Source organism: Salvelinus fontinalis, chromosome 11 (assembly GCF_029448725.1).
Source record: "Salvelinus fontinalis isolate EN_2023a chromosome 11, ASM2944872v1, whole genome shotgun sequence".
Lineage (NCBI taxonomy): Eukaryota > Metazoa > Chordata > Actinopteri > Salmoniformes > Salmonidae > Salvelinus > Salvelinus fontinalis.
In genome coordinates, this window is record NC_074675.1 from 34,661,997 (window position 1) to 34,687,068 (window position 25,072).

Here is a 25,072-nt window from a genome sequence, read left to right on the forward strand (position 1 = left end):
TGACAGTGTAGCGATCCTCGCTATATGAGCCATGTTACAATTCTCACCAAGTGTATTATTGGCGTGATGTGTAGGATGTTTGCCTATCACGCCAGAGATCTGGGTTTGCTTCCCGCTCCCTACATTCATTACTATATTCTCAAATTGTAATATGCCTAAGCAACGCACATACAGGGTCACTTATTTTCATAAAATGAATATACTGATTCGCAAGTCTAGCCTACATGTCTTCATCCTTATAAACAAAATAAATATTGGTATGTACTGTAGCCTATGTGTTTTCCTTATAAACAAAATAAATATTGATATGTACTGTAGCCTATGTGTTTTTGTCTTTCCGTGCCTCTCAAATGTAAATTGTCCATATCTCTCAGGAAATGCCAGCGCGCGGGACAGAGCCCTTCAATTTATGCGGCGCGAGATTATAAAGCTGTTCTGAGACGCATGTGTTCCCCATTCCCATGACAAATGTCACTAGTGACGCCCTTCTTTCTGGCAGCTTGCTTTCATATGCTTTAAGTGTATGTATGCTCTATTTATCTTCTCATAGTTACACAAGTTAAGGACTTACACAAAGGCACCGCATTATGCTTGACCACTGGCCCTCAATAAACATTGTCTGTTGTAGCCTATCAATGGTGTCTTTTTATAAGTTCGACAAATCTTTCTAAAATCATGCCTACGAGTATTCTGTGTTTTGTTGCTGTATAGGCCAACAACCCATTTTCCTTTCATTATAGGACTTGCGTGACCTGTTGATTTGAAAAGTCACCACTAGATGGCGACATTATACAATGTTAACAGTTCTCAGCAATCAAGGGTTTATGAATGAATTAACTAAAAAAAATATGTACAAATGTTGCATCTGGTCGGCGTAATGACACAAAGACGATTCAGGTTGGTATTCTTTATTTTCCCCAAACGCCGAGAAGTAACAAAAATACAAGCATTTAAATATGATCTAGTACATATTTTCACAAAGATACAAATGAGATGCAAACAGAGAAAGTGCTAAAACAAAAATCAACATCAGTTATGATTCCATCTGTCATTTCAAAAACAAAAAGAAAATAGATAAAAATAAAGAAATAGGTCCCTCTCCCTTTCTAAAATAAGGCCTCAATTAAAAAAAGGTGTGATTTAAAGAGAGAAACTTAGGACCATAAAATCAGTGCAGTATCTAGACAAGTGATTCATTTTTTTTCCCCCATTTTTTTTTCCTTTACAAAATCAATAGCAAGAAGTGTTTCTCGAGCTAAAACAAAAAGAAAGTGATCACAAAAAGATCTGAAATGTCATAAGGAAAGCAAAACAAACATTTCATGAAAAGTAAATGTTCTTGCTAGTCTGGAAGCTCAAAGGGTTTCTGATTAGGAAATAAGTTGGTGTGTTACCATAGTTATCTTGCATTTCCTTGGAGTCAAAACTTAAAGGGAAACTTACAGGAATACTTTCCCATGCAAGCAGTCACACACACTCGTGCTCTCTTACGATCAAGTGATCCAGCAACTAAAACTACAAAACAATAAGGACCCTGTTTAGATATGTAGCCTACTCCGGTCTACTGTAGGCTTACTGACTGACTAACTCGCATGGTAAAAACACCAACGTATCACATGGTGAAAAAAGCATGATGATGCCATGTGACTCACACTTGGAACATGGGAACTTAGTCAATTGGAACGTTTCCTCTTTATAAAGAGGGAATCTTGTTTCTGTAGTCTTCTGAACATGTACTGTAAAAAAAAAATCTATTACGCAATCATTAGTTTATCATTAATTAGCCTTCAGCTCTCACAATTCAACACCCCTCCAAAAAAACAATATTTTTATTTTATTTTTAAAGTCACCCTTCTTTAACCACCTCATTACCTGTAACCCTCATTAACTATTGGAGATGTCCTATATGGCACCCTATTCTCTCTCTCTCATATATATATATATATATATATATATATATATAACACACACAGAGCCCTATGGGTCCTGTTCAAAAGTAGTGCCCTATATAGGAAATTGGGTGCCATTTGGGACATACACATTGACGGTACAACAGCAGAGTAGGTAGTAATGGAGCGTCTTGGCTCTAGGACCACAGGGGACAGAGATGGAGGGGGTGGAGAGAGAGAAGGATGAAGAGACGTACAATAGACAGAGAGAATGATGGGGCAGGGGGGACTATGATTCATTTCACCTACAGAGTTACCAGGTACACGAAGACCACGGATGCTAAGACTCATTCATTTATTTAGATACAGACACTGACAGCACCATACAGGTCAGGTTACACCGGTCCACCGAGACTACACAGGCTTCTGATGCCTCCTGTCATGTCTGTCTTATGTCACAGGGACCTGAACAATCACACACATGCACACACACACCCTGATGTCCCATCAAACCCACTGAACTCTCCTGAATGTTGGGGTAACTGAATAAGTGACAAGTGCCTGTTTCACGGCTGCTACTTCCATTACCGGATCGTAATACCATCCATCCCTCCTTCTGCCGGTGTGTGTGTAGGGGGCCCTTGGGACGTACAGTGAAATTGACAGACAGTTCTGAGGCTCAAGTTCCCTCAGTAACATAGTATTTTCTGTGAGACACACAAAAACATTAGACCCTGTGTCTATCCTTTCTCCTTTAAAATTTAGAAGGGGATACAGAGGAAAAACAAGAGAACAGCATGCTCTTTTTGGGTCAGTTTGTGTCCATAACTTGTCCTTCAGAGAAAAACAGAGGGTGACCCCAAAAGTCTAATTTCGTGTTTGGGTGAGCACCCAGCCGGGACATTAGAGTTTATGTCAATCCAACCTAGAGAGTAATGAAAAGGAAAGAATGAGAGAGCACAGATCCCCTCCTTTCATCCCTCCATTTGTGTGGGTCAGCATCCGGCAGGTACATCCGCTATGAAATCAAACTCGTTCTGTCCTAGCCAGAGTTCAGGCAGCTCGTTAGCCTGGTCCAACCCCAGCTCTACAACCAACGACATCAGAACCTCTTCGTCCACCGGGTCAGAGTCAATAATCCCCCCACAGCCCTGATTCCTCCCTCCAACACCTCCAGGGGTACCCCCCAACAGCTGCCCCGCCGAGCCCAGCATTGAGGCCCCAAACACCCTCTGAGGTCCTGAGGTGGGCACAGAGGCTACGCCGCCACCTATACCTCCAGCCAGACTCTGGTAGTGGGAGTTGAGTTTCTGGAGCTGCATGCTGGCGAGGAGGTGAGGGCCGGTCTGGAGGGTCTGCAGGCAGAATGGCTGGGGTTTGGAGAGGGATGGAGAGGTGGAGGTGTGGAGGGTGGTGGAGGAGGGGGGTAAGGGGCCACCCCCGGGTGTCTTGACAGGTACTGCCGTCCCGGTGTAGTGGAGGAGGGTGAGGGAGGATGACGGCAGCTCGCGGTCCTTCATGACAACGTGGGTGGGGCTGGAGAACAGCAGTGAGGTCATCACCTGGGGATGCCTGGGAATGAGGAAGAGGAAAATATGTTACGATGACATCAAACAGGGACACTACACAAGGCGGAAGAGATAACAGAGAGTACTAAAAACATACAAGGTTCTGATAAGAGATATGACATCATAGCGGCTGGATCACAGAGTGATGATAAGACTCATTTTCTTTGCTTTAACAGCCTGAAGTCAATTGTTTAACTAGGCTAACCACTAAGTATCCTAATCCAAATAGTGGATTGAGATTGGAGACTGTCCCGGCTAAATATCATTGTCTAATTTAATTGGTGGGTCACACAAACAATTTTTGTTTGTTTTTGTTTTGCTTTTTACATTGCAGAAAGGTCTGTATCCCAAATGGCACCTCATTCCCTTTAAGAGTGCACTACTTTTGACCAGAACCAACCAAGGTTTGGGAACTTGGGATACAGACTAAGTAAATTAAGTAAATTAACCATGAAAATATCATAGAGGCTCAGAGAGAGGGGACTGACTGACTGTCTGGTTGGATGTCTGGGGTTCATAATAGGGTTAAAAGACAACAGACCCATTGAGGTCTGAGTCACATGATAACATACATACATATCGCCCTGAGAAAAGGAGTGTGTATGTGGGTGCGTGCATGTTTGCGTGAAAGGGACACACACACACACACACACACGTCAAGTCATGAGGCTGTCATTTTAGGCAGTTAATCGCTTAATTATATGTGCTGATCCACTGGAACCCCCTTCCCGAGACACACACTCATCCAACCCCCTTCCTGCCCCAGACCATATTTAGGGAGAGGATAATTGCTACAGGCATGCATGCAGCTGCACTGGGCCTATAGAACACACACCCGTCATCTTCTGCGGCCTGCCATTGACAGCTGTTTGGTATTCACCACTTTGTGTGTGTTCTCTGGTCCTTTGTGTTCATTATTCATTGGATGATTACTGTCAGAGGCAGACTGACTGCACATGGTTCCTCAACACAACAGCTTTCTATTACACTGATGATGCTGACGGGAAGACAGGCAGACCGATAGGAGGAAGGAGAGACACTGGGCCATGTTCAAATATCCGTGGTGGAACAAGTACCCAATTGTCATACTTGAGTAAAAGTAAAAAGATACCGTAATAGAAAATGACTCAAGTAAAAGTGAAAGTTAGTAAAATACTACTGGTGTAAAAGTCAAAGTATTTGGTTTTAAATATCCTTAAGTATCAAAAGTAAATGGTATTGCTAAAATGTACAAGTATAAACCATTTCAAATTCCTTATATTAAGCAAACCAGACGGCACAATGTAGTCTATTTGTTATTGGCGGATAGCCAGGGAAATACTTCAACAAAGCATTTGGGTTTAGTGAGTCCGCCAGATCAGAGGCAGTAGGGATGACCAGGGATGTTCTCTTGATAAGTGTGTAAATTTGACAATTTCTGTCAAAATGTAACAAGTACTTCTGGGTGACAGGGAAATGTATGGAGTAAAAAGTACAATATTTTCTTGAGGAATGTAGTGCAGTAAAAGTTGTAAAAATTAGAAATAGTAAAGACACCACAAAAAACGACTTAAGTAGTACTTTAAAGTATTTTGACTTAAGTACTTTAAACCACTGTCAAATATCCTTCCATCTATATCAGTGATTAGGCCTTCCTCAAGGAAGGAGAATGCGTTTTGAAACTATTCCAACAGAGCCTATTGAAGTAGTATGTCTCTCACTAAACTGCTTCTTAACCTATTGCCAAGAAGACGAACTGTTGACTGAATAGTCTACCATTGTCAATTAGCAAGGCTAGTATATTTAGCATATATAAACGAATCACATGTCAGACAATCACTATAGAAGTTACTTGGAACAGGTTTTCAGTAATTTGATTAATCATATCGGTCTCCCGGTGGACTTGTGGGTCAGACCTGAAAGAGCATAAAATGCGTCTCATCTCTCCAACAACGGCGGTGTCAATTACCATGCGTGACGAACAAATTGAAACGTCAATCTGCACACACACCTTCACCATATGCTGAGGCTCAGCATGGCCACTTGTTTTAATTGAATCAACACATTTAACTATGGAGTGGAGGAAACAATGCAGAAAGGATATTTAATCACCGTACAAAATGCCATTAACGTATAGCCTACTTTGCATAACACATATAGGCTAACTAATGTTTGTGACATTTTTTGACCCCATTTGCAAATTTGGTCAAATTGACTAAATAGCTTAGTCAAAACCAGGCTTTTAGTAGATGAATGTTATTAAGTAGTGTCATAAATCGTTCAAATAGCGCGTAAAATGTATTTAATTTCAGGGTGTAGGCAAACTTCAGAATGCAGATAAGAAAACTGTAAAGAAAAAAAAAAAACTTTAAAAAACAAGTGCTTGGCAAATACAAGTGCACACTGCCTTATTGCTCTGCGAAAAAACAAACAGTAAAGCAAACCATGGGCAATGTCAAATAAACATTAGCCTAACGCATAACTTACAAATAGCATTAACAGAAAATGTATACAGGCAAGAACAAACCTTTTAGAAAACCACGTTCAGGGCAGCAGAGAAAGTCCGTGTGTGGAGAGGATTGGTGAGATGTCTAACGTTAATGAACCCAAATCAACTCGCAAAAACACACCAGTAAGTAAATGTTTTGTCGTCAACTAAAACCTTTGTCAAGTTGTCTATATTTAGTAAGTCATCCGTTAGGTCCTGTTAAACTGAAGCCATGAAGTAAACGGTCGTGGATCAGGACATTGTCCCCGTGCAGCGTCTCGCCTTCACTCTCAATTTCTCTCTAGACTGGACGACTCCGGCAGAGTTCCCTCAATGGTGTTGTTACTGAATCTAAAGGATTATTCATTCGCTCGCTCGCTCTCTCACTCACTCGCACACACACTCGACCCTCAAGAAGCGGCGGGCGAAGTGCGTTTGTGGCTGGACAGCATCAAAATCCCGGCCAAGAGTATGAAGAGAATCGGACAGACGCACAAGGGCTATCGCTCAACAAACGGTTCGGTTAATGGTTAATTCCAGTACCTTGGTGATCCAGTTTCCACAGTTTCCGTGTGCCCGTCATGAAAGCGCTCTACTGAGGCAGATGTTCTTTATTCTCAAGAGCGAGCGCCTTTCTCTACAATCACAGATCAAATAGTGTTCTATTCTATTCTCAACAGCCATCTCACTGATTATCATTCATGAGGGAACGCATAGCCCCAACACCCCTCAATGCACTTGAAACAATAACTGATGATTTGCACAACATAAAATGTGACACCAAAATGGAAAAGTGTGGGCCAACACAATCGCACTAGCCTACCTAGACAGACACCGCGGATGCTGTCATCAATTAGGTAGGCCTATTTAATATTTAAAAGTCCTCTGTTACAACTATATGTCAAATAACTCATGTCATCCTGAAATAAAATGACACACCTAAACATTTCCCCAAATTCGAGGTTGTCATATCCACCCAGACCCATTGATAACACAACCTTTTTTCAGATCCTCTGTTCATTCATGCATTGATTTTTAACAATTCATCTCAATATTGTCAGAGAGAGAAAAGAAAACATGCCAAGGCACCTTCTTTTAAAACACCACGCGCCTTAATTCCTTTTCAGTTAACCACATAAAGGCTTGCGAGCATCTGTCTTTATTGTGGTCAAGTCCCGTCAGTGCGCGGGGACAGTTCTCATGTAGATGAGGCTCGAGCATGATGTATGGGAGTACGGGGAGTCCTCTTTCTCCCCGGTGAGAAAACGTTATGCAAATGAGACGAACGGTTTTTAATTTCCCTCTTGAATGTAAAACTAGAAAAAACGAGTAAAAACAGACCGACCCACATAAACGCAAATTAACGTCAGCTTGTAATGTTCAACAACTCTCCTTTGATATAATTTTTTGCAAGCCTATTTATATTATAGACTGAGCCCTAAAACAAACATTTATCTTATGACAAAACAATTCATAATCTAAAAGGTAAACTGATGTATTCAAATCAAATGAGGACATCCTATGTAGGGAAACATGATGCTTTGCATAAAATGTCGTTGGGAAGGCCTGATGCAGTCAGTCTAGTCGCCATACAGGACATGGCAGGCAGGTGTGCTATTCAACAGCATGAATAGAGATGGGAGTTTGATTTCAGGCTGGGGAGGAGAGTAAACGTTCTTATCTATACACTAGGCTCTGAGTTTCTTTAGTGAAGCTGTCAGGCAGATAGGGTGTGTATGGTTAATGTATGGAAGCCATGCCTTTTCTCAATTGGATTTGCGCAACTCCTGCGTCCTCTTTACTCCGCCCTCTCTCGCCTCCTTTTGAAAAAGGTCAAAGGTAATCGAGGTGATGTGGCGAGGAGACTGTACGTGGAGGAAAATGCGCTTGTATGAAAGACTCCCCCACTCGCGTGTCATGGTTTTGACGAGATGGCCTGCCCCATTGTCAAAAGTGACTTTTCGTCAGGAAAACTTTAAGCAGCAGGTTAGGATAGGTAAGGTTTGGAAAAGTGTTAGGGTTAGCTAAAATGATTTCCGACTTGACTTGAATATGTAAACTGACATCACTTTCACATTAGCGGCATCCCTTCTAGACATGACCGCGCTTCATCTGTTTAATTACGTTTACAGTGGTGGAGCCCAAAATAAGTGAAAAGTGATTAAAAACAAATTAAATTAGTTGTGCAGGACATTTTAAAGACACAATAAGTTCCATATTGTTTTTAAACGTGTGTATGCTTTTCTCCAACAAAACAAAAGCTGAATCAAAGGGGGTGTGGCAGCTTTCAAAACTCTTCCACAAATGGCAACTTGATGAAAGGTGGCTATCAAGGAGGGAAGGACACTCATCCGTTCGCCTACTAACGAATTGACATCACCACCTGACCACTTATCGGTTTCTGGGTCATGGAAGAGAGAGGTGTGGAGGACTGAGTTTTCTTAAAATGATTAAAGGCCCATTAAATAAGGTGGATTGAGAAACATATTTTTGGTTGGCAAAGGACTGATAATTTGGCCATATTGCCAATCCAAAAATAAAGTGATATGCCATGCAACAGCTCTATGCCAAATGTTAAAAATTGTCTTAAAGAAATCTGAGCAATTATTTAAATAGAGAAACAGTTAAGACATACTAAAATATTTTGGGGAATCCAGCTCCCTAGGCCCTGAAGTTGTCTTATTATGACATTGCATGGAGACCAGAACAAGGGGGAGGAGGTGGAAGACAGAACTACCCTACTCTCATGTCTAAATTCACCCGTTTTTACTGAGTCTTTGTGCAATAGGCTGTCACGGAGCTGTTTACAAGATAGGAGTTTCAATCAGTTTCGTCTTTCCTCCTAACCCATAAACAGACTAATGAGTTTCACATGCACTCTGAGGAAAACCACAACTCTGACCACAGAATCCATAAAGTGTGTGTGTGTTTGTCGGTGTGAGTGTGAGTGCGTACTCTGTGTGTGTGTTCTGGTTGTGGTCATAATGTTTAAATGAAATCCATAAAGATCACACAGAACTTCTGTTCCACACATGGAACCCACTTTGATTCCTCACCTCTAGGCTGCATCCAAAATGGCACTCTTCCCATAGGGCTCCAGTCAAAAGTAAAAGTAGTGCACTATAGCGAACAGTGTCATTTGGGACACAGGCCTACATTTGGTGAGTTTCCTATACTGGATGTAATTGAAACTCATGTTTTAATCTGTTAGTATTTAAAAAAAAAAATTAAAAAAAAGTTATTTACACCATATAGAAGGCAAAAGTGAACCATAAAAAAAGTTGTACTTTTGTGAAACCAAAAGCAAAATTATACAAAACTGTTCTACACTACTAATGTACTTACAGTTGAAAGTAAAACATGCGGTTTGAACAAGACTGAAATCAAATTTGCCCGATGCTTTTGCGTAAAAGATTTAATTAGACAAGAGATCAGATCATTGACATGCCACTTAAAAACACACAGACTGTAGAATATATACTGAACAAAAATAAACATGTGTGTTGGTCCCATGTTTCATGAGCTGATATAAAAACGTCCCAGAAATTATCCATACGCACAAAAAGCTTTTCTCTCAGATTTTGTGTACAAATTTGTTTACATCCCTGTTAGTGAGCATTTCTACTTAGCCAAAATAATCCATCCACCTGACAGGTGTGGCATATCAAGAAGCTGATTAAACCGCATGAACATTACACAGGTTCACCTTGTGCTGGGGAAAATAAAAGGCCACTAAAATGTGCAGTTTTGTCACTCAACACAATGCCACAGATGTCTCAAGTTGAGGGAGCATGCAATTGGCATGCTGACAACAGGAATGTCCACCAGAGCTGTTGTCAGAGAATTAAATGTTAATTTCTCTACCATAAGCCGCCTCCGTCAATTTAGAGAATTTGGCAGTACAGCCAACCTGCCTTGTAACCATGCCAGCCCAGGACCTCCACATCCAACTTCTTCAGCGTCTGACACCAGCCACCCGGACAGCTGATGAAACTGGGGAGTATTTCTGTCTGTAATAAAGGCCTTTTGTGGGGAAAAACTCATTCTGATTGGCAGGGCCTGGCTCCCCAGTAGGTGGGCCAATGCCCTCTCAGGCCCACCCATGGCTACGCCCCTGCTCAGTCATGTGAAATCAATAGATTAGGGTCTAATTTATTTCAATTGACTGATTTCCTTATATGAACTGTATCTCAGCAAAATCTTTGAAATAGTTGCGCTTATATTTTTGTTCAGTTAAGAAAAATGCCCATATAAAGCTCCCGAAAAGTACTGCACTCATGTAGTGAAGATCATCTGTAGCACTAAGATCATAAAACATCAAAGTTCTTGTCAGGATACTCTTCTATGGGGTGTAAGATTATCTTAATGCTGAAGATTATCTTTGTTTTTGGGAAACTCACCCCAGGGAGGCATGAACATACAGCCACAGGGAAGCAGCTAAAGAGGTAACACTAGCCCGCGACATGTCTGCTTTACTCGTTAAGCACAAATCTTAACATAGCCCACCCTAAATGTTCCCACACCTAAATATGTACACATTTAAGTCTAATATTAAAACCCACCCATAGCCTAGGTTCTAAACTGAACATTTAGAAGCAAAATAGAAGAAGGTAGGAATTCTGGGCCATGCAATCTTATTCATTATGATCTAAAAGACAAAAAATAATCTTCAAATTCTGATCCTAGATCAGCATTCATACTCAGACCCTGTGGGATTACGGGCCCTGGAAGCCATTTTTAGAGCAGCAATTCTCAGTCTGGTCCATGGCTAGTCTAAACCGAATCTCCTCCCCACAGTTAAAAAAAAAGATATATACAAAGACAAAACGGAAACAGACCAACAGCAAACCGGCAACATCAGCACCCTACCCTCCTCCTCGTCCCCTACAATAAAACGTCCTCCTGGAAACATTCAAGTCATGTTTTTCCACATTGCTCCTGCTCCACAACACACACTCCATCTCCCTCTCCTCCCCGTTGGCAAAGGATGGAGCTCCAACATACGGTCTTCATCAGCCTGGCGTGTGTGTGTTCATTACCCCAGGAGGCCCTGATTGGAAACATGAGACTCCGCTCTTAAACCACATTCTTCAAATTCCCTGTAAACAACAGAGGGGAGGGATGGAGGGAGGGAAAAACAGGGTTAAATTAATCATAGATACTTAGAAATAAGCACAATGAAAACACTCACGACACAAAGTCAAAACTCACAGAAAAAAAACATTAATTTATCTCATATTGTGTCCAAAAATAGCATGTACGCGCACACACGAACACACCTCAGCCCCGTCATCAGTGACAGCGTTAGCATGACGCTAAGTGTGGACAGAAATCTGATGTATCACTGACAGCACTTATCTGTAGATGAAAGGAGAGTTAACCTCCTGTTAGCCTGGTTTAGATAAGAGGGAGGTGTGTATGTGTGTGCGGGACGAGTAGCCTAGCGGTGACTAAGAGTTCACTTGTATAAATGTAATGTAAACTCAGCAAAAAAAGAAACGTCCTCTCACTGTCAACTGCGTTTATTTTCAGCAAACTTAACATGTGTAAAATATTTGTAGGAACATAAGATTCAACAACTGAGACAAACTGAACAACTTCCACAGACATGTGATTAACAGAAATGGAATAATGTGTCCCTGAACAAAGGGGGGGGGTCAAAATCAAAAGTAACAGTCAGTATCTGGTGTGTTGCATTAAGTACTGCAGTGCATCTCCTCATGGACTGCAGCAGATTTGCCAGTTCTTGCTGTGAGATGTTACCCCACTCTTCCACCAAGGCACCTGCAGGTTCCCGGACATTTCTGGGAAGCCCTCACCCTCCGATCCAACATGTCCCAGACGTGCTCATTGGGATTGAGATCCGGGCTCTTCACTGGCCAAGGCAGAACACTGACATTCCTTTCTTGTATGAAATTGCGCACAGAACAAGCAGTATGGCTGGTGTCATTGTCATGCTGGAGGTTCATGTCAGGATGAGCCTGCAAGAAGGGTACCCTGTAAAGCACAGCGTTGAGATTGCCTGCAATGACAAGCTCAGTCCGATGATGCTGTGACACACCGCCCCAGACCATGACGGACCCTCCACCTCCTTATCGATCCCGCTCCAGAGTACAGGCCTTGGTGTAGCGCTCATTCGACGATAAACGCAAATCTGACCATCACCCCTGGTGAGACAAAACCGCGACTCGTCAGTGAAGAGCACTTTTTGCCAGTCCTGTTTGGTTTGTGCCCATAGGCGACGTTGTTGCCGGTGATGTCTGGTGAGGACCTGCCTAACACCAGGCCTACAAGCCCGCAGTTCAGCCTCTCTCAGCCTATTGTGGACAGTCTGAGCACTGATGGAGGGATTGTGCATTCCTGGTGTAACTCAGGCAGTTGTTGTTGCCATCCTGTACCTGTCCCGCAGGTGTGATGTTCAGATGTACCGATCCTGTGCAGGTGTTGTTACACGTGGTCTGTGACTGCGAGGACGATCAGCTGTCCGCCCTGTAGCACTGTCTTAGGCGTCTCACAGTACGAACATTGCAATTTATTGCCCTGGCCACATCTGCAGCCCTCATACCTCCTTGCAGCATGCATAAGGCACGTTCACACAGATGAGCAGGGACCCTGGGTATCTTTCTTTTGGTGTTCAGTAGAAAGGCCTCTTTATAGTCCTAACCTTTCATAACTGTGACCGTAAATGCATTAAAAGCATGGGAAACAGTGTTTAAACCCTACACAATGAAGATCTGTGAAGTTATTTGGATTTTTACAAATTCTCTTTGAAAGACAGGGTCCTGAAAAAGGGATGTTTCTTTTTTTGCTGAGTTTGTTCGTTCAGCGATTCACTGTCTGTCGTAACGAGAAAGAGAATGTGGATACAAAAATAAAACGCAACATGCAACAATTTAAAAGATTTTACTTAGTTACAGTTCATATAACAAAATAAGTCAATTGAAATAAATGAATTAGGCCCTAATCTATGGATTTTACATGGCTGGGAATACAGATATGCATTTGTTGGTCACAGATAAAAAGGTAGGGGCGTAGATCAGAAAACCAGTCAGTATCTGGTGTGACCATTTCGTCATCCAGCGCGACACATCTCCATCGCATAGAGTTGATCAGGCTGTTGATTGTGGCCTGTGGGAATGTTATCCCACTCCTCTTCAATGGATGTGCGAAGTTGCTGGATACTGCCGGGAACTGGAACACGCTGTCGTACACGTTGATCCAGAGCATCCCAAACATGCTCAATGGGTGACATGTCTGGTGAGTATGCAGGCCATGGAAGAACTGGGACATTTTCAGCTTCCAGGAATTGCGTACAGATCCTAGTGACATGGGGCTGTGCATTAGTCACGCTGAAACATGAGGTGATGGCGGCAGATGAATGGCATTAAGTGCATTCAAATTGCCATTGATAAAATGCTATTGTTTTCATTGTCCGTAGCTTATGCCTGCCCATATCATAACCCCACCACCATGGGGCACTCTGTTCACATCAGCAAACCGCTCATCCACACAACGCAATACATGCTGTCTGCCATCTGCCCGGTACAGCTGAAACCGGGATTCATCCGTGAAGATCCCACCTCTCCAATGTGCCAGTGGCCATCAAAGGTGAGTATTGGCCACTAAAGTTAGTTACGACGACAAGCACGCAGATGAGTTTCCCTGAGACGGTTTCTGTCAGTTTGTGCAGAAATTCTTCGGTTGCGCAAACCCACAGTTTAATTAGCTGTACGGGTAGCAGGTCTCCGACGATCCCGGATGTGGAGGTCCTGAGCTTGCGTGGTTATACAGTGCATTCGCAAAGTATTAAGACTTCATCCACATTTTTCCCCTCAATCTACACACAATACCCCATAATGACAAAGGGAAAACAGGAATACCTTATTTGCATAAGTATTCAGAAACTTTGCTATGAGTATAAATTGAGCTCAGGTGCATCGTGTTTCCATTGATCATCCTTGAGATGTTTCTACAACTTTGAGTGCACCCATGTCAAATTCAAACTAATTAGACACGATATGGAAAGGCACACACTTGTCTATATAAAAGGTCCCACAGTTGACAGTGCATGTCAGAGCAAAAACCAAGCCATGAGGTCAAAGGAATTGTCCATAGAGCTCTGAGACAGGACTGTGTTGAGGCACAGATCTGGGGAAGGCTAAGAAAAATGTCTGCAGCATTGAACGTCCTCAAGAATACAGTGGCCTCCATCATTCTTAAAAATGGAAGTAGTATGGAACCACCAAGACTCTTCCTAGAGCTTGCCGCCAGGCCAAACTGAGCAATTGGGGGAGAAGGGCCTTGATCACGGAGGTGACCAAGAACCAAATGGTCACAGACAGAGCTCCAGAGTTATTCTGTGGAGATGGGAGAACCTTCCAGAAGGACAACCATCTCTGCAGCACTCCACCAATCAGGCCTTTATGGTAGTGGCCAGACGGAAGCCAGTCCTCAGTAAGAGGCACATGACAGCCTGCTTGGAGTTTGCCAAAAGGCACCTAAAAGGACTGACCATGAGAAACAAGATTCTGGTTTGATGAAACCAAGATTGAACTCTTTAGCCTGAATGCCAAGCATCACGTCTGGAGGAAACCTGGCACCATCCCTACGGTGAAGCATGGTGGTGGAAGACAAAATGCTGGGGGATGTTTTTCAGTGGCAGGGTCTGGGAAACTAGTCAGGATCGAGGGAAAGATGAACGGAGCAAAGTATGGAGAGATCCTTGATGAAAACCTGCTCCAGAGCGCTCAGGACCTCAGACTGGGGCGAAGATTCACCTTCCAACAGGACAACGTCCCTAAGCACCCAGCCAAGACAATGCAGGAGTGGCTTAGGGACAAGTCTCTGAATGTCCTTGAGTGGCCCAGCCAGAGCTCGGACTTGAAACCGATCAAACATCTCTGGAGAGACCTGAAAATAGCTGTGCAGCGACACTCCCCATCAAACCCGACAAAGCTTGAGAGGATCTGCAGAGAAGGGGAGAAACTCCCCAAATACAGGTGTGCCAAGCTTGTAGCATTATACCAAAGACGACTCAAGGCTGTAATTGCTGCCAAAGGTGCTTCAACAAAGTACCGAGTAAAGGGTCTGAATACTTTGGTAAATGTGAGCAGTTCATTTTTAATACATTTGCAAAAATGTATGAAAAAATGTTTTGCCTTGTCATTAAAATGGGGCATGGTGTAGAGAATGAGGATTATTATTATTTAAAAAAAAATCTATTTTAGATTAAGGCTGTAACGTAACAAAATGTGGAAAAAGACCAGGGGTCAGAATACCTTCTGAATGTATTGTACGTGGTCTGCAGTTGAGGCCGGTTGGACTTACTGCCAAATTCTCTAAAACAACATTGGAGGCAGCTTATGGTAGAGAAATCAACATTCAATTCTGGCAACAGCTCTGGTGGACATTCCTGCAGTCAGCATGCCAATTGCATGCGCCCTAAAAACATCAGACATCTGTGGCATTGTGTTGTGTGACAAAACTGCACAATTTCCACTGGCCTTTTGTTCCCAGCACAAGGTGCACCTGTGTCATGATCATGGTGTTTAATCAACTTCTAAATATGCCACACCTGTTAGGTGGGTGGATTATCTTGGCAGAGGATAAATGCTCAATAACAGGCATGTAAACAAATGTGTGAACAAAATTAGAGAAATACGCTTTTTGGGCGTATGGAAAATATCTGGGATATTTTATTTTAGCTCATTAAACATAGGACCAACACTTTACATGTTGCGTTTATATAGGTTTTTCAGTATATGTGGAGACTGTGGGCATCCAGTTCCAGGGTTGAAAAAAAACTACATTCCAGATGCAACAAATGATTTGTGTCGTCTGTCTACACTGCATTCTCTGTGTGCGTACACTGCAGCAGTTCCCCAGACGGACGGTTTATCAAAATGCAAAAGTGATGTACTTCCTCAGCAAAAGCAGATATGCAAATGAGGAAACAGAATAGGTAAATACACAAAGGTAACACTTCACTTGCATAACATGGTGATAGAGAGCTTATTTCCAACCAATGAATAACCAGCCACACACTTTACAACCTTTGTCTTGGGACTCCATCTGTAGCTTTCAATATCATGTTTCAGAGAGATGCATGTCTAAATATGGTTAGGTAAACACTGTGATTGCATAGCGATGGCGAATATGTGTTGAATAAAAGGGGCAGGTCAGACATGTCAGTGTCTATACAGACAATGCTGCTTTGATTTCCTATTATTAACAGGCTGTTTCCCGTTTAACCAACAAAAGCGGTGAGAATGACAATCATACACTCACAGTGCCTTCAGAAAGTATTCATACCCCTCGTCTTAATCTACATTTTGTTGTGTTAGAGCCTGAATTCAAAATGGATTAAATAGATTCTCACCCATCTACACAATACTACAAAGTGAAAACATGGTTCAGAAATGTAAGCACATTTATTGAAAACTAAATACAGAAATCGAATTTACATAAGTATTCACACCCCTGAGGCAATACACATTAGCACCTTCGGCAGCGATCACAGCTGGGAGTCCCTAAGCGCTTTGCACATCTGGATTGTACTACATGTGCACAATATTCTTACATTTATTCAAAAACTGACAAGTTGGTTATTGATCATTGCTAGACAGCAATTTAAGTCTTGCCATAGATTTAAGTGAAAACAAGTCCACTAGTTAACTCCAGTATATATATGTATATATAATTGGCCTTGTGTTTTTAGGTTATTGTCCTGCTGAAAGGTGAATTTGTCCCCCAGTGTCTGTTGGAAAGCAGACAACCAGGTTTTCCTCTAGGATTTTGCTTGTGCTTTGCTCTATTCCATTTCTTTTCATCCTTAACTCCCTAGTCCTTGCCAATGACAAGCATACTCATAACATGATGCAGCCACCACCATGCTTGAAAATTTGAAGAGCGATACTCAGTGATGTGTTGTATTTGCCCCAAACATAGCGTTTTGTAATCTGGACATAGAGTCAATTTCTTTGCCACATTTTTCAGTTTAACTTCAGTGCCTTATTGCAAAACAGGATGTATGTTTTAGAATATCTTTTATTCTGTACAGGCTTCCTTTTTTTTCTGTTATTTAGGTTAGTATTGGAGTAACTAATGTTGTTGATCTATCCTCAGTTGTCCCATCATAGCCATTAAACTCTGTTTCAAAGTCACCATTGGCTTCATGGTGAAATCCTTGATTGGTTTCTTTCCTCTCCGGGCAATTTAGTTCGGAAGGACACCTGCGCCTTTGTAGTTACTGGGTGAATTGATACACCATCCAAAGTGTAATTAGTAACTTCACCATGCTCCAAGGGATATTCAAATGTCAGCTTTTTATTTTATTTTTACCGGTCTACCAATAGGTGCCCTTCTTTGTGAGGCACTGGAAAAGCTCCCTGGTTTTGTGGTGAATCTGTGCTTGAAATTCACTGCTCGGCTGGACCTTACTGATAATTGTGTGTATGGTGTAGTTATTCAAAAATCATGTTAAAACACTATTATTGCACACAGAGTCCATGTAAGCAAATCTTTACTCATGGACCTATTTAGGCGTGGCATAACAAAGGGGTTGAATACTTACTGACTAAAGACATTAAAGCATTACATTTATTAATTAGTAAATAAAAAAACGTAATTCCACTTTGACATTATTGGGTATTGTGTGTAGGTCAGTGACACAATCTCAATTTAATCAATGTTAAATGCAGGATGTAACAATGTGGAAAAAGTTCAAGGGTGAAGGCACCGTTTAGATTGTTTTTTGACAAAACTGTTTTATAGAGGCATGGTTTGGTTTCCTGTTTGTTTGTTTGCATTGCATTGCATTGCATTGCATTGCATTGCATTGCGTGCGTGCGTGCGTGCGTGCGTGGTAAACCCATCATTATAACCCGTCCTGTTCCATATGCTTAAAAGCCAGCCTGAGCCAACAGACTAGAGGGTTTGCATTGCAGTGTGTGTGTGTGTGTGTGTGTGTGTGTGTGTGTGTGTGTGTGTGTACACTTGCACTGGCAAGCATCCATTCCAATCAACGTCTGGCAAAAAGCAACCATGTTTTCTATCCCTCTCTATTTTTAAACGGAGCTCAGAGTCTCGTAAATGTCCCCCAGATGTTGTTTGGAAATTCCGGTAAAGTGACGAGCAGTGAGCAGAGGTATTTACTACTTGAGTGTGTTAATCAATCGCAGCTCGTATTCGACAACTCTCTGGGAGCGAAGTGTTTGTCATGTTATCTCACACACACATGCACGTTTATCATCTCCTGCAACATTAATGAGAACGCTGTCGAAGCCCTCACAACATTAAAATATACACTACCGTTCAAAAGTTTGGGGTCACTTAGAAATGTTCTTGTCCATTAAAATAACATCAAATTGATCAGAAATATAGTGTAGACATTGTTAATGTTGGAAATGACTATTGTAGCTAGTAACGGCAGATTTTTTTATGGAATATCTACATAGGCGTACAGAGGCCCATTATCAGCAACCATCACTCCTGTGTTCCAGTGGCACGTTGTGTTAACTAATCCAAGTTTATCATTTTAAAAGGCTAATTGATCATTAGAAAACACTTTTGAAATTATGTTAGCACAGCTGAAAAACTGGCCTTCTTTAGACTAGTTGAGTATCTGGAGCATCAGCATTTGTGGGTTTGATTACAGGCTCAAAATGGCCAGAAACAAAGAACTTTCTTCTGAAACTCATCAGTCTATACTTGTTCTGAGAAATGAAGGCTATTCCATGCGAGAAATTGCCAAGAAACTGCAGATCTTGTACAACGCTGTGTACTACTCCCTTCACAAAACAGCGCAAACTGGCTCTAACCAGAATAGAAAGAGGCGGCGGCGGCCCCGGTGCACAACTGAGCAAGAGGGCAAGTACATTAGAGTGTCTAGTTTGAGAAACAGATACCTCAAGTCCTCAACTGGCAGCTTCATTAAATAGTACCCACAAAACCAGTCAGCGTCAACAGTGAAGAGGCGACTCCGGGATGCTAGCCTTCTAGGGCTGGGATATAGATTTCCCGCCCTTGGCCGTGTGCGGCTGCTGCCTGCTAGGGCTGGGAATTACTACCATTTTGTTAAGTTACAGCCTTATTCTAAAATTGATACAATTGCCCCCCCCCCCCCCTCCTCCTCATTAATCTACACACAATACCCCATAATGACAAAGCAAAAACAGGTAAGTTTTTTGTGCAAAAAAAATGAAATGTTACAATTACATAAGTATTTGGAAGCGATTATAGCCTCAAGTCTTCTTGGGTATGGCGCTACAAGCTTGGCACACCTGTATTTAGGGTGTTTCTCCCATTATTTTCTGAAGATGCTCGCAAGCTCTTTCAGGTTGGATAAGGAGTGTAGCACAGCTATTTTCAGGTCTCTCCAGAGATGTTCAAGTCCGGGCTCTGACTAGGCCACTCAAGGACATTCAGAGACTTGTCCCTAAGCCACTCCTGCATTGTCTTGGCTGTGTGCTTAGGGTCGTTGTCCTGTTGGAAGGAGAACCTTTGCCCAGTCTGAGGTCTTGAGTGCTCTGGAGCAGGTTTTCATCAAGGATCTCTGTACTTTGCTCCGTCCATCTTTTCCTCAATCCTGACTAGTCTCACAGTCCCTACCGCTGAAAAACATCCAAAGCATGATGCTGGCACCACCATGCTTCACCGTAGGGATGGTGCCAGGTTTCCTCCAGACATGACGCTTGGCTTTCAGGCTAAAGAGTTCAATCTTGGTTTCATCAGACCAGAGAATCTTTGTGTTTATATATTTTAAAAATATTCGAAACATACAATATACTTGCAGTGTTGCCGCTCAACAACTACATCATACCAGTCATCCAACAGATTCCCATTCAGAGCGACACAGAATCATCCAGGTCAATGCCCTGCTCAAGGGCACATTGACCGATCTATCACCAGGCCAAAAAACATGAACCAAAACCCTCCAAGATCCCCCCCTGTGGCAGGGCTGAAATGCAGTGGAAATGTTTTTTTGGGTATTCAGTTCATTTGTATGGCAAAGAGGAACTTTGCAATTAATTGCAATTCATCTGATCACTCTTCATAACATTCTGGAGTATATTCAAATTGCCATCATACAAACTGAGGCAGCAGACTTTGTGAAAATTTAAATTTGTGTCAGCCTCAGGCAAACCTGCATTAGTTGTAAAAACACTGCCCCTCAGTGTCATTCAAATGTACTTTTTATTATTTCAACTTTTATCTTTGACCATCATTCTATCTCCCACACAGCAACTCCACTCCCACTTGTCTCCAATTCCACATACCAACCCTCAGCCCATCCCATCGATCTCTGCTGGCCATCCACTTCGGGTATCTACGCAACACATATCTTTCAACTATGCGATGATGTTCAACGTACAATTTCATTCTATCTAATCAAATAGAATCCAGATTGCGAGTTGAAGATAAATATTTTTACTATGAGTATTAGTAATTGACTGACCCGGTCTCTCCAGATCTACTAACTGTACTATTTCTAGGGTAAATTTTAGATCAATGCTATGCATTTTCAGCCATTCCTGAACCGGAGACCAGAAACAGGCTACCTGAGGGCAATACCAAAAAAAATGGTCTATTGATTCTGTATCCTCAAAATCTGCAGAGCTTCGATGACTTTATGCCCCAAATATTCAACATTTTGTTGGTGGCAAGAATTCTATATAATAATTTTAGCTGAAAAGCACAAAGTCTTGAATCTTGCATAGTTTTTAATATCAACTCAAATCTCTTCAACTATTTTGCAATCTGTATGGCACAGTTGTCAACATCCTGGTCCTCAAATGAAACTGGTATACTTCCCCATTCATGCTATTTTTATTCCTCTGCCAGTTTTGATCTTTTATATTGGGCCGACAGACCAGTTCCCTACCTCCTCCCGCTGCCACCTGCCTCCATTTTTGGGGTAATGCTGTAATCAATTGGTTGTACTCTTGGATTGACCTTTACAATATAATTTACGAACAAAATACCCTTTTCAAACATCTTTCCCATAAATACAGGTATTTTATCAACCAACACATTTGAGTTCAGCCATAATATTTGTATCTTTTCAGGGGGATGAAATTGTAGCCAGCTCTGCAATGCTTGCTTGAAAAAGAGAGATACTTAGAAAAAAGTATAATTTTCAAATAATCGAAAATGAGACTATTAATGGCCTTATGGCAATCTGCAAACAATGGATGAGCTTTTCTTAGTAATCTACTTGAGAACCATTTAGGGTTCAAACAAAAATTTTGAATAAGTGAGGTTTTTAGAAAGACGTTTAGTGCTTTTATAGTTAACAATCTCATCCCACCCAATTCATATTCATTATATAGATAGGCACGTTTTATTTTGTCTGGTTTAGCGTCCCAGATAAAGAAAAATATTTTTTTGCTCATATGATTTCAAAAATGAATCCTCAGGAGTAGGCAGCGCCATAAGTAAGTGAGTAATCTGATATGACTAAGGAGTTAAATCAGGGCAATTTTTCCATAAATAGACAGATATTTACCTCTCCATGGTTGCAGGATCTTGTCTATTTTTACAAGTTTACTATTGAAACTCATTGTGGAGAGCTTATTTATATATTTTGTGATATGAATGCTGAGTGTCTACTTCACCAACAGCCCATTTTATAGATAAACTGCAGGGTAATGTAAAAGTTGTATTTTTTTTTAAAGATCCAATACGTAATATTGTACACTTATCATAATTAGTTTAAGTCCAAAGAGCACAGAAAAGTTATCTAGATCTTCAACGAGACATTGCAGGGATCTAGCTTGCGGACTTATTATAAAACTTGAGTCATCGGCATACATGGATACCACTGTTTTAAGCCTTGAATTTCTAATCCTCTAAAATGTTGTTATTGGATCTGATTTTAATAGCTAGCATTTCGATGGCCATAACGAAGACATGGTGACAGCGGACACCCTTGTTTAACTCTTGACAATTCAAAACTCTGAGAAGTAGCCGTTATTTACTATTTTACACCTGGGGTTGCTATACATTATTTTACACATTTCATAAGAGAATTACTGAAATTGAAAAAAATCCTGGCATTTATAAATAAAATCCAGTCTTTATGAAATGCCTTTTCAAAATCCGCTATAAATAACATTCCTGGCTTCTTATACGTTTCATGATGTTCTATTATTTCTAGTAGTTGTCGTACATTATCTCCAATGTATTGTTCATTGTAAAAACCTGACGGATCAGGATGAACAATACCTGGTAAAACCCTTTTAATTCTGAGTGTTATGCATTTCACTAGTATTTTTGCATCACAAGGTTGAAGTGTAAGGGGCCTCCAGTTTTTTTTAGATAGACTGGGTCTTTATATTTGCCATCTGGGTCTTGTTTTAATAATAGAGAAATCAGACCTTCCCGCTGAGTACCTAACAGACTACCATTTCTATAGGAGTAGTTAAAACAATCAAAAAATACTTGATATACCTCCACCGGTATGCCATCAAGCCCTGGGGTTTTGCCAGACTGAAAGGATTTAATAGCCTCAAAAAGTTCCTCTGTAATTTGGACGCCGCACTAATCTTTCTGTACATTTGTTAATTTTTCATTTTTTATATTATTTGGAAAGAATTCCCTCCCATAATCTTCAGTCAGTGGGAGAGGATGAGACAGAAAAGAGAACATCTGCGTAAAATAATTAGCCAGAGAATCTTGTTTTTCATGGTCTGAGAATCCTTTAGGTGCCCTTTGGCTAACTCCAAGTGGCCTGTCATGTGCCTTTTACTGAGGAGTGGCTTCCATCTGGCCACTTGGTTCTTGGTCACCTCCCTGACCAAGGCCCTTCTCCCCCGACTGCTGAGTTTTGCCGGGTGACCAGCTCTAGGAAGAGTCTTGGTGGTTCCAAACTTCTTCCATTTAAGAATGATGGAGGCCACTGTGTTCTTGGGGACCTTCAATGCTGGGGTACCGTTCCCCAGATCTGTGCCTCGACACAATCATGTCTCGGAGCTCTACGGACAATTCCTTTGATCTCATGGCTTGGTTTTTTCCTCTGACAAGCACTGTCAACTCTGGGACCTTACATAGACAGGTGTGTGCTTTTCTAAATCAAGTCTAATCAAGTGACTATACCACAGGTGTACTCCAATGAAATTGCAGAAATATCTCAAGGATGATCAATGGAAACAGAATGCAGGAGAGCTCAATTTCGAGTCTCATAGCAAAGGGTCTGAATACGTATGTAAATAAGGTATCCGTTTTTACTTAGAATAAATATGCAAACATTTCTAAAAACCTGTTTTCACTTTGTCATTATGTATATATATTGTGTGTAGATTGAAGAGTGAAAATAATGTCATCCATTTTAGAATAAGGCTGTAAGGTAACAAAATGTGGAAAAAGTCAAGGGGTCTGAATACTTTCGAATGCAGAGGGATGAGAGCCATGAGAAAAGGAGTTTTGATCAGTAATAAATTAAAATGCTGGGGGGAAAAAAAGAAAAAAAAGATGGAGCACAAACTATGAAGGGAAAACAAGTTCTGGTGCAGGTTCAGCCAACTAGCGACAAAATAATATTGCGATATTGTCAAAAAGATAGTCAAAAATAACATACTACTATGTATCTGTATCGATTATTTCCACCATCACTACTGCCTGCCAGTCTCCCCAATGTAGGCTGCATGTCTGCATCCCAAATACACCCTATCATTTATATAGTGCACTCCTTTTGACCAGAGCTAAGGGCAATAGTCAAAAGTGGTGCACTACATAGGGAAAAGGGTGGTTGGTTTATCCGTGCCTTGGGAAATACACTACATGACCAAAAGTATGTAGACACCCTCTTGTCAAACATGTCATTCCAAAATTATTTGTACGAATATTTTTTTATTTTACCTTTATTTGACTAGGCAAGTCAGTTAAGAACAAAATCTTACGCACAATGATGGCCTAGGAACAGTGGGTTAACTGCCTTGTTCAGGGGCAGAACGACAGATTTCTACCTTGTAAGCTCGGGGATTCGATCCAGCAACCTTTCGGTTACTGGTCCAACGCTCTAACATCCAGTGGAAAGCCTACCTGCCGCCTCTCACGGGTATTAATATGGAGTTGGTCCCCCCTTTGCTACTATAACAGCCTCCACTCTTCTGGGAAGGCTTTCCACTAGATGTTGGAACATTGCTGCGGGGACTTGCTTTCATTCAGCCACAAGAGCATTAGTGAGGTTGGGCACTGATATTGGGCGATTAGGCCTAGCGTGCAGTCGGCGTTCCAATTCAACCCAAAGGTGTTCGATGGGGTTGAGGTCAGGGCTCTTTGCAGGCCAGTCAAGTTCTTCCACACCGATCTTGGCAAACCATTTCTGTATGGCCTTTCCCAAACTGTTACCGCAAAGTTGGAAAAATAGAATTGTCTAGAATGTCATTGTATGCTGTAGCGTTAAGATTTCCCTTCACTTTTCACTAAGGGACCTAACCATGAAAAACAGCACCAGAGCATTATTCCTCCCCCACAAAACTTTACAGTTGACACTATGGATTGGGGCAGGTACTGTTCTCCTGGAAAATCCAGATTCATCTGTCAGACTACCAGATGGTGAAGCGCGATTCGTCACTCCAGAGAACGCATTTCCACTGCTCCAGAGTCTAATGGAAGGAGCTTTACACCACTGCAGCCGACGCTTGGCATTGTATATGACGATCTTAGGCTTGTGTGCAGCTGCTCGGCCATGGAAACCCATTTCATGAAGCTGCCAACGAACAGTTATTGTGCAGACGTTGCTTCCAGAGGCAGTTTGGAACGCCGTAGTGAGTGTCGCAACCGAGGACAGAATTTTTATGCACTTCAGCGGTCCCATTCTGCTCCTAGACGTTTCCACTTCACAATAACAGCACTTACAGTTGACCGGGGCAGCTCTAGCATGACAGAAAATTTACCAACTGACTTGTTGGAAAGGTGACATCCTCTAACACTGCCCCGTTGCAAGTCACAGAGCTCTTCAGTAAGGGCCATTCTACTGCCAATGTTTGTCTACAGAGATTGAACACACAGCCGTACGATCTTATACACCTGTCAGCAATGGGTGTGGCTGAAATAGCCGAATCCACTAATTTGAAGGCTCGTAAACACGACTACGTGGTAAATAAACCGATAAACATCGGAGAGAGACGGCTCCTGCCGCTGCTGTC

The 25,072-nt window shown here is 41.8% G+C and overlaps 2 protein-coding genes across 3 annotated transcripts in view; both read right to left on the reverse strand.

Annotated features, from left to right (window-relative positions):
- Positions 1–892: 892 nt before the first annotated feature.
- LOC129865617 (cbp/p300-interacting transactivator 1-like) lies at positions 893–9,070 on the reverse strand. Its single transcript, XM_055938529.1, has 2 exons — positions 5,964–9,070; positions 893–3,461 (listed from the first exon to the last, which is right to left on the reverse strand). Exon 2 carries the CDS (start codon positions 3,446–3,448, stop codon positions 2,885–2,887), a length of 564 nt encoding a protein of 187 aa, XP_055794504.1. The 5' UTR covers positions 3,449–3,461; positions 5,964–9,070; the 3' UTR covers positions 893–2,884.
- A 251-nt stretch (positions 9,071–9,321) lies between these two features.
- The window catches only part of hdac8 (histone deacetylase 8), a 36,155-nt gene continuing 20,404 nt past the window's right edge, over positions 9,322–25,072 (reverse strand). For both annotated transcript variants that reach the window (XM_055938527.1, XM_055938528.1), the window contains one exon: positions 9,322–11,023. In XM_055938527.1, coding sequence (XP_055794502.1) covers positions 11,001–11,023 — 23 coding nt within the window. In that variant the 3' untranslated portion in view covers positions 9,322–11,000. The remainder of the gene's footprint in view (positions 11,024–25,072) is intronic.